The 10,297-nt window shown below is 42.4% G+C and overlaps 2 protein-coding genes across 2 annotated transcripts in view; both read right to left on the bottom strand.

Annotated features, from left to right (window-relative positions):
• The window catches only part of LOC131889372 (uncharacterized), a gene marked incomplete in the record, with an annotated part of 6,756 nt that extends 5,371 nt beyond the window's left edge, over nucleotides 1-1,385 (bottom strand). The window contains 1 exon segment of the mRNA XM_059238458.1: nucleotides 1,350-1,385.
• Nucleotides 1,386-1,654: 269 nt separating this feature from the next.
• LOC131889368 (cytosolic carboxypeptidase-like protein 5) lies at nucleotides 1,655-5,265 on the bottom strand. Its single transcript, XM_059238455.1, has one exon. The coding sequence runs from the start codon at nucleotides 4,804-4,806 to the stop codon at nucleotides 1,852-1,854; it is 2,955 nt and encodes a 984-aa protein (XP_059094438.1). The 5' UTR covers nucleotides 4,807-5,265; the 3' UTR covers nucleotides 1,655-1,851.
• Nucleotides 5,266-10,297: the final 5,032 nt, after the last annotated feature.

Consider the following 10,297-nt stretch of genomic DNA (forward strand, 5'->3'; position numbering starts at 1 on the left):
AACTGCCCTGTTTAGGGTCCCTTAAGTGTCATTAAGTGTTATTTTTTTGGTTGAATGCATGAATAATTCTTTTATTTTATTGTACTTTTTGTATGTGTTCGGAAGAAAAGTGTTCCAAGTTACAGAAATATGTCCGGCCAATTAGAATAGCCTTTGTGACTGGGCCACGAGAAAAGGAACGTTTTTCGAAAACACACTAAAGAGCTCACCTATTTGTGGGACGATTGTCTTTCCCTATAGGAGGTCCATGGTTTCTTTAGGAATGGACCGATATTCGAAAAAACATGACTAGAGAAGTCCCAAAGTTCATTTCTTGTACCAAACCATAAAGTCATTACTTTTTGTATGGAGCTCTAGCAGATCGGACCAACCCTGTACGTTTGGTTTTACGATTCTTTTTCGTGTTCGATGTACATACACGTAGTTCCAAACTTGCTTCTGATCCAAGAACTGCAGAAAGCTCAGGAGTTACCAAGAGAAGTGGTGGTAGATGTGTATGCTGTAGTTTACATACAGTTTTAGTAATTGGAGGTGTTGACATTCTCAAAATCAAACATGAAAATAAACGCCTGTGCATGTTAGGAGCGGACTTGGGCTACTCTAAACGCCCCGATCCACAATTCTTGGAGCTGTTCCAAAATGAATGATGTTTGCTTGGGTGGAGGCTCTGATTTTGCCCGCCCTCCCCTCAGTTTTTTTTTTTGCAGAAAACATTGAAAGTGTAAGGGCATTGTGCAAGATCGTTGCCTGTGATAATGAAAAACACACGATCCGAGAAGAGGATAGTCTTGTTCTGAAAAGCTCTCGTCAAGTAACTTGAAATTCTTTACCAGAGCGGCCTTTGTTTTGAATTATGTGTCAATTAAGGGAAGATGGATGGACATGAGGGTCAACAAGACTTTGTAAAAGCGTGGTTTGGTCTTACCTTTCTTAATAATCCTACTCACTTATTGAGTCGAAACCAATCTCCCCAGGAATTTCTCCTTCAGAATATTCAGGAATAGCAACAATTCAGAACTTCGATATCCGCCACATTTTTGCAAGCGTTTATTTATGCTGAAGTGGAAAGACTCGTCCACTCTTTTCCCTCAAGTGCTTTCAAGATTGAGCTAATGAACGAACTGAAACTTCTTACGAGGCTTACAACTTGGAAAATCGAGTGTGGCAGAAGGAAAAAACAAACGTCGCCGATCGACTTCACGACCGAGTCCTTGAGGGGGAAAAAATGGAAAAAAATAGTGAACGGTCAAAATAGCTCTCTTACTATAAAAGAATCATCCCTCTATGCAACACGTATGGAGTTTTAAATATGACCAAGAAAGTAGCAATCATACCTTGAAACAAAAAGCTCTAGCACAGTCTTCTATCATGCGTCCAAGTATTCCCGATGAGTGGTGTTACTCGTTTGCTCGTTCACTAGCTAAAGATGAGATCCTCAAGATTTTGCGAGTGCCTACACGAATAGTACCAGATCACTTGGGCATGGATTGAATCGAGTCTCGTAGAAAGCTCTCACTAACTCTCTCTCTCTCTGTTCGTTTCACTTGCGAACAATCTCAAGAGCGGACATGAATCAAGTTGAGATTGAAGTCGGTCGGGGCAGATTTTGAACTCTTGCATACATTAATCAAAGCCTCCACAAACAACGACGATAAATAGGGGCAACATTTATTTCGAAAACAATCATTTTCTGGTATTGATGAACCACAACAAGGCAAACTTCAAGGGATGCAAGTTCCACACCAAGACGAATGACATGGCGTCGGATGGATCTCAACCATTACGAACGTGGGGATGAATGAATGACGGTCGTTATGATACGTGAAATACCATGGAAGGAACGATGTTTTATTAAGGCTTCGGTGTTTGTTTCCTTTTTTTGGCCCCCTTGGCGGCCACGCCCAGTTTCTTTTTCTTCTTTACCTTGGACGTTCCAGTCGGAAGAGGCATGCCGGAGGAGGAGTCCGGCTCAGGCGCCAAAGCGGCCGCCGGTCCTCCACCCAAACTGGCCTTTCTGACTTTGTCCACAGTCGTTTTGGTCTTTTTCTTTTTGAGTCTTCGTTGGGTCCCGCCTTCGCTGGAGGTGGGCGAGACTACTTGAGTTCGTCTGGGTGACGACGGTCGTGAATTGGGCGTGGAGAGCGACTGAGAACGGGTCAACTTGCTTCGTTGAAAGAGCTTGTCTTTGTCCAACGAGTCCGTGATAATGGGGGCGAGGGCGTTGGGCGGGAGATGGGCAATTCCGCTCATTGATTTCTTGTTGAGAATGTTCCGAGCCCCTTCGTTGTTGGGCGTGACCGAGCTGGACCCACTCTGTTGTTGAAGCTGTTGGTTGAGATTCCGAGACACGATACTATTCTTCCTGGGAACTTTGGGAATGGGTCTGTATGCATCGGGACTGAGCGGGGTCTTCATGCCCCGACTTTTGGGACTCTTCGAGGTCTTTGAGCCGGATCCACTCGCGTTGGATGCTGCGGATGAAGTGGACACTGAGCGATTGCGAGCTTTGGAGCCCTTGGGCGAGCTGTTGGCCGCCTTCAGTTTCTGTTGCTCCTCATTTTGGCGGATGTATTTTCGAATAGACTCACGCACGCCTTTGAGGTTGCGATGCGGGGAGCAAGTAAGGCGGGTCCATGGATTGCACTCGGTTAGATCCAGGATCGATATGGCCAGGGATTTACCCACGTCTTCATAAATGAAAGGATCGTATTTGGGCGGGGTGGCCTCCAGAGGTGGCGGAGGTGTGGCGCGCCCGGCATCACGCGAAGCACTGGGAATAGGGTTGACGACGCGGCCGGTGTTGAAATTACATTCCAGCGTGTACGAGTAGACGCACCCAGTAGATTTGAACACGGACACGCGGCCAGAGCCCTCTTTGCCCGCACCGGTGTGTCGGTCCTTCATGTACATATTCTTCTGGGTGAAATTGCATCCCGGGAAGTCAAAATTGGCGCAATTGATAGACATCAGCTTGGGCAGGAGCATCGTATCCACCTTGCTGGTCAAATCGTGGAAATGATTCCCATACATGAACACGCCACGCTTGGAGGCGTGACCGTGGATATCGATGTAAAGAAAAAGGCCAGACTTGCCACTGACAGGGGTGGGTTTTTTCTCAGTATTGCTAGGAGGGTTGATAGTGTCCTTGAGCTTCTCAGCAAAATCCAATCCAACTTGTTCTTCGAAATCAACCAGTGGAGGTGGATTGGGTGATAAGGCGGGCAAGGCGTCGCACGAATCTTGGGCAGTTTCATCCTGCGTCTCGAGTCTCATGGGTAATCGCGCATTGGTCGGGGCTGCGCCGGGAACGGCCGTGGAGGTTGAGGCACAAGGATCTGATGCAATGGCAGAAAAGGCGCCAGTGAACGAGGTGGGACCTAGAAGACCCGCCGCGGTGGCACTGTCCGGATGATGTCGACTCGTGTTTGTGCCCGATCCGGACGAAATGGAGAAATCTGCGATACTTTCGTCACCTTCAGAGCATCGACTGGTTTCGGTCATCTCATAGAATTGTTCGGTGGACACGCCACCACTACCGGGCGCAGCACTCGCCACAGGGGGATTATTAGTGGAGGATCTGAGCCATCGAAACGGCGCCGGAGCATCCATGGGATAGAACCAACTGGAGCTCCCACTTTCACTCTCCACGGTGTCCAATGAGAGAGTAGAATTACTTTCCTCTTCGTGCACCGGCGAACCTACTTGAACATCGTAACCGAAGTGGGCGTACAGGATCAGCTTCTTGGCTGCGTAAATGGGCATGTGAAGTGCCAGGGAGGGGCTGCTATAGATTCGATTTAAGTTCACGCCCCGCAGATCTGTGCGGTAGTGTCCGCGAAAGACACCATCTGGGTTTAGCATGGGAATCAATTTGAACACATATTTCTTGCGCAAGGCCACGGCACGTGGGTCAGTTTCGCGGAGCAGGAAGCGGAGCATGCCGTTGAACACGAATGAGGACTGAGTCTCGCCGGGATGAACGCGGGCACTTACAAAGATCACCTTTTTGTGCTGAAACTCAAGTGGACGGGGCTTGGTCCGGTCGCTCTGAAACAGTCCCATTAACCCGGATTCCCGGCTGGACAGAATATTGTTGGTCGAGGAGAGTGTGATCAAATCCACGTTACGCCCCTCGGACGTCTGGCAGAGGACTTCCCTATGAAAATAGATACTGGTCGGGGCCTTGGCCTTGAGCACATCATAGCTCAACCCACTGGTGTCATGACGCCTCTCCAGTTTCCCCACAAACGATTGGACCTCTCTGTAACTAAACGGGTACGTGAACGCCAAGTACGTCACCACCTTGGGATCGATACGAACGCGGAAACTGAGCACGAAATTGTTGTCCTCCGTCCAAAAGATGGGCTTCTCTCGAAGACGCTCCCAACGCGCACTCTGACCCGGAGGCACGCCCTGTCGACCTAAGCCATTTCCCGCCGCCATTCCGGTAGTGGCGCAAATCGGGGTCATGCCCTGACTAAACAACTTGGACTGCTTATTCAAGTTTCGAAATGTGAATCGGAGGACGGCATATTTCTGACCAATCGCCATGCCACCCGCCTCCGAGCCCTTCACGATCCCAAAGTAGAACCAAGTGCGGTTGCCGTTTTCGAATTCAGTGCCGTGACAATCCGGACGAGTCCACATGTTGAAGGAGAAATCCGTGGGCTCCCCGCCCACTTCTGGCGGTGGAAAGGGCTTGTGTGTGGGTCCCAAGGGAGCCGAGACATCTGTGGCCTCGACGCGGTTCAAATTGCCCGAATCGAAGTTGGAAAAGAACTGGAAACCCGAAACTTGGCACTCCATCTTCTTCTGGCGCACAAGACACAATACTATTTATTGTAAAAATGGCTCGACCGCGATGAGGAGTTGGTGAATGGGTTGTGGTAGGCGTGCCCGGGGCATTGCCTGATTCGTGTCCATGGAACACAGAAAATGACCCATAGAATGGCATGGAACCTTGTTGGTGCGGGCGCGATTCCAGATTCCACTGCTTCTCGGCTGACAATTGTTCTGACTTCTGACCCTTTTCTTGATCGTAGAATAGGTCAGATGGCCATGATGGAGACACTGAATTACTCCTGAGAGTTCCTGAGTGACGGAGTTTGCTTTGAAAAAAAGATATTGATTCATGAATCATATTGAATTGAACCTAGTAGTGTTTTGTTCGTCAACAACACTTCAAACACAAAGCCTCGAATAGAGGCCTAACCCAAAACTTCCATAGAGAAGACACCGTAGTAGGGAACAAATGTCATTATGCATGCCTGTAAATCTACCAATAGAGACGTTTAAAGTACCGGATCGGATTTCAGTTGTGTGAGCTAGTCAGGCTGCGCCACAATCGCGTCAAGAACTACCATGATTTTAGCACATCCAGTGCTTCCAAATTTTCATTGACAAATTTGTTTGCCATTTTAGGAAATCGTGCGACAAATATTTTGAACCATTTAAGTCCAACATTCATTTGATAAAGGTGACACACTGCATGACAAGTGACAAGAACATGCAGACAATACTAAAAACATATTTGGGGCCAACTTTTTGTCATCAATAAGATGTGTGGTGACACTTCATTCATGGTTGAATCAGAGGGCGCACTAGTATGAAATCCCAAAGCTTTACACTTCTCTATAGTCCAATGACAAATTTGCCGCAATAAAGTATAGTAATAATTTGGGTTGGCGAATCATCTTGCCGAGTCAAGGTGTTTGTTTCCCCTTGTAGATTCTCTGATTTAACATCTGCGAGTTAAGGCAACAATGATTCAGAATTATTTGGGCCTTGCCCACCAAATGAGCTTTGTAAAATGGTCAGAATCATTCTGGATAGACTTGTCTCAAATCGCCAATATTCCTCAAGAGGGTACTTGAAATGTTTCAAAGAATGGAGATAAAGATAAATTGTATTTGTTGACATATTAGATGTGTGCTTCGACCGCATTTTTGACCAATAATTAATCATAAGAAACTTCAGACCAAAGTAAAACATTTTGGTGCCTAGCTCAATTCCAAAGTGTTACTCTTCTAAACTATATGTGACAGATATTATTTCTTTCAAATATGCAGTACAGATGACTGAGCCAAATTGACGATGTATCCGGATTGACGATATAATCGGATTTTCTTTATCAGCTGTATAACCACGTTAAAAGCGTGAATAAATCTTTAAATCCGGTTGTTTAAATCAAATATAGCTCAAAAGCAGCTGCGATTTTTAAAACTTTTTGGTACTTTGTTTCAATGTCTTAAGTATACTTTTGTTTACTTCTGTTTCAAATTTTGCCGAAATTTTGGGAAATTTCGTGGGAACAGGCCTCTCCTGACGAATGACATTGCAGGGTGATCATATTTTTTTCTGTGTTCTGTTTTTGTTTTCAAGATCAAATTGGCAAGATCAATTAATCGTTGTTTAAAGCTTCAAGTAATTGGCTTATTCAGTTGTAGTGTGCAATCAGAAATGAAAGATTTTTAGGCATAAATAGATTGGGTCAAAAAATTGTGCACAAATATTTGCCTCAAAATGACCATTTATTTCGAGTGACGCGACGTTTTATCCGGAGTCAAACCATAAAAAACTGTAAGAATGAATTAGGAATGAATTTGGAGGTTTAGTGATTTCCATTCTTTTCTTACCGCCAGCAGTAAAAAAAGCGACATGGGCCGTTTGGCCGGGTTGCAGCTGCTTTGACAAGTTTGGGCCGAAACGAGCTTATTACATTTATTAGCAATACCATGGTCTCTATCACGCTCATCATGATTTCGAATCAATACAGAAACATCAAGACATACATCTCATTCAAAAAAAAAATCAATTGGTTACTCACAAGTCCAATCTCTGCATTTCAAGTATCAAGTCATTAAATCAACAACTCAAGAACTGATTCTCCTCCTTTCGTACTGTCTGAGTGGGCAAAGCTCTGCTCAACCCAGTAAAAAGCTCCGTCAATTTAATGAGATGATGGTACGTGAAACAAAGAAATTTACCAATTAAGCAAGTAAGGATATTTTGAGTGGAATGTATGCCTTGGTGTCTCTGTATTGATTCTAAATCATAATAATCATGATAGAGACCATTGTATTGCTAATAAATGTAGTAAACTTGTTTTGGCCCAAACTTGTCAAAGCAGCCTTTACGGGCCAAATGACCTATTTCGCTTTTTTGTATTGCTGGCGATAAGTAAAGAATGGAAATCTTTAAACCTCCAGATTCATCCCTCACTGGGAGTTTGAAAAAACGACCACATAAGCAAATTGACAATATGAGTGGAAACAATATAAGCGGGTTATACTGTTTCGATCAGATAATCTTTTTGTCTGACTTGCAATAAGTTTATTTGAACCTTGTGTACGTTGAATGGTTAGACCCTCTCTGAAAAAGTTTAGGTAACAAGTATCTCCTTGACATTTGGCTCACATGAGAATAAATACGGAAAATAAAGAGGGAAAATCTCGCCAACCATTAATTTTGGTATCCTCAAGCTTATCCTCAAATGAAAAGTGTTTGAACAAGTGAATGACTTTACAATTCAATATTTCAAATGCATCTGGAGTATGCAAGATAAATTTGCCTCTCTAGTTGGACTAAAATGCTTCAAAAGAGAAAGTAAAGTCATATTAATAATTGGCACAGTCCAGAAAATAGTGACTTGCTTCCTTAGACATCCAGGTAAGCCACATGTGTAAATGTTAATGTTAATTATCTAATGATATATTTTAGCAATCTAACCTTCTGAAAAATTGGACTCAGAAAGAAATTAGAAAGGAACAAATATCTCAGAATCAAGTAAATTTCTTGTCTTCAAGGAAACGTTACTAGCAACCAAACAGTAAATTTTCTATGATATTTGTCAGGACAGTACTCTTTCTCATGCATTGCATTGATTAAAAATGTGTTTGAAAGCTTATTAGTTCTACTGATTGTTTACTTTTTGAAGTGGAACCACTTGCCAAAGCTCCCATGTCTCTGCATCCAGGGTCTCTAAATGGTCCTTGGTAAAAGGGACCCGATTACAATTCCAACTACTTTGACCAAATTAATTAGTTTATAACTCAACCATTTCTCGTCCAGAAATGGAATGGCGTTACTTGTTGAAGTAAATTTTTCTGATAGCTTAGTGGCCATTTTTCAAAACTTTTGACGCATTATATACCGTGGTAGTTGAGTGGTCTAATCTATCCAATAGAGGCACGACATGGTACCCAAGAGGGCGTGGGTTCGAATCCCGCCTTCAGAGAAAACCTTCTTATCATGGCAACAGAAATGGGTTATACTCAAGAAAATGTCGAATTTAAGAGAGGGAAAAGCAAACCTCATTGGAAAAATATTTCAAAAACGATAAAGCTATCAAAGATATATGTGACTTAAAGCAAAATGCAACAAGATCCACTCTGTTTATAAGGGATTGTGGCTTATTGCTGAGAGAAAGTTTGCCCCCAATGGCATCAAGTTCCGTTCCATTATTGTGAGCAAAGCAAAAAAACTAGAAACTAAAAGCCATTTGGAGGAAGAAAAAGGAACAAGCAACGGGCAATTTCTGTTTTTTGGGACGTTATAATAGTTACACCATTCTTACTAAACACAATGGCATTAAAGTGCCTTTATGAAAAAAAGGAATGAATTGCTCTCTTGGACGTATCTTTTTACGGACTTTTGGAAATATGGACTACAAATGAGATTCCCTCAAAATCGGCCTGCTCTTGGTTATTGCAACTTTGAGCATCTATTCTAGTAAAATAATAGAAATGTAGGTCTAGAAATACAAAATTCGAATTTTATGTAGTGTTTACCACATGACTTTGACCATGTCTCTTGAGTTCCCTAAGCATAAATATGGGCTCAAATTTGACCAAGTCAATCTATTCAAACAGATCTTGTGGTCATATGAAGTGCTTATCAATTGCGATTTAGTATTGTCTGTGTACTGGAGTGAGTCATTTAAAGGAAAATTGAAACCACGATCGTGCAAAATGACGATTGTGGTGACGCAAGCTTGTGCATTGTAACAGTGACTGTTATAGGTCTTAAAATGCCCTCAGTTCTACAAAAAATATTGAATTGTTCTGAAAATTTGTACCCAGGCTTCGGATTGCCATACCCAAAATTGTTAACAAAAAAGCTTATTTACTTGACTAGAACCGGAAATAATACTTTTGCAACGAGCAATTGACGTTGTATTAGGTCATTTTTGACCTATCCTATAAGGTAATGCTACCTTACTTCAAATGTGCTTTAATGCATCCAAGATCTGTGCCCAAATAGTGGTAATTATCTAAAATACAGTGAGATAACAGCAATATCACACAAGCTAAATAATGAAACATATCTAGCAATCCAATAACAGTCAAGATGTTAGTAGTAAATCGTGCTTTAAGGCTACATATCCTTCGGACCTAAGCTGCGGTTCGTACCATCCCACCTGGAACTCACTCTCGTTTGAAAGACATTCAAATTGGTATTTGTCCAAAACCTCAAGATCATCCCTATTTGCAGTGTTTTTTAGGTTCAAGTACTACATTGTTTTTGACCATATCTTGTTCATCAGTAAAAATTTAGACATAACATTTTTTTGCACATTGAATGTCGCACTCTCTGTGTCGGTTACAATCTACTCCAAACCATCAAAGCACCAAAGACAGGATTAAAGAGTTACTGCATGGCGTAAGAGTAAACATGATGAAAGAGTAGGAGAAATCAAGCTTTCTAAAAATTAAGAATCGCCTTATGTTCACCTTCAGTAAAAACAAAGAAACATGAGAAAACTGGTAAATCAAAATAACTCGAAAAATGTCTGAGCATGCAAGTTATCAAAAGGCCAGAAATACCAATATTTGACACATTGATGGCCAATCTAGCAGCACTCATGTGACGTCATGAAATCCTGACGATTATCAATTCAGCTATGAAATTTCTTTCTTGACGAAGTCGCAAATTCAAAGAATGACAAAAACTCTTTGTTAAAGAGGTTTCGCATTATTTGCTATCATTTTATAGAGTTGTTAGTGTGATTATGTCGAACAAATGTGATGGTTTCTCCGCAATTTGATCACTTTTGTCAGTTCTCAAATAACCCACCATTTCAGAATTTAAAGTGTCAACATTCACAGTTTGATTGATCATTTACATGACAAAAAATGTCCCCTAAAGCAATTCAAACCTGAACCGCATTCATCTTTGGTCCCGAAAGAACACACTAATCTCATCGGAACATCTCAATTCCAACCTTAAAATTCATCCTTGAAAAATCGTTGGAGCACCCGAGGAAATCCTGAATGCACATTTCATCTAACCTAACCTA

Source organism: Tigriopus californicus, chromosome 10, assembly GCF_007210705.1.
Source record: "Tigriopus californicus strain San Diego chromosome 10, Tcal_SD_v2.1, whole genome shotgun sequence".
NCBI lineage: Eukaryota > Metazoa > Arthropoda > Copepoda > Harpacticoida > Harpacticidae > Tigriopus > Tigriopus californicus.

Excerpts from the sequence above, each read along its gene's own strand:
- LOC131889368 (XM_059238455.1), bottom strand. The coding sequence starts at position 4,806 with ATGGAGTGCCAAGTTTCGGGTTTCCAGTTCTTTTCCAACTTCGATTCG.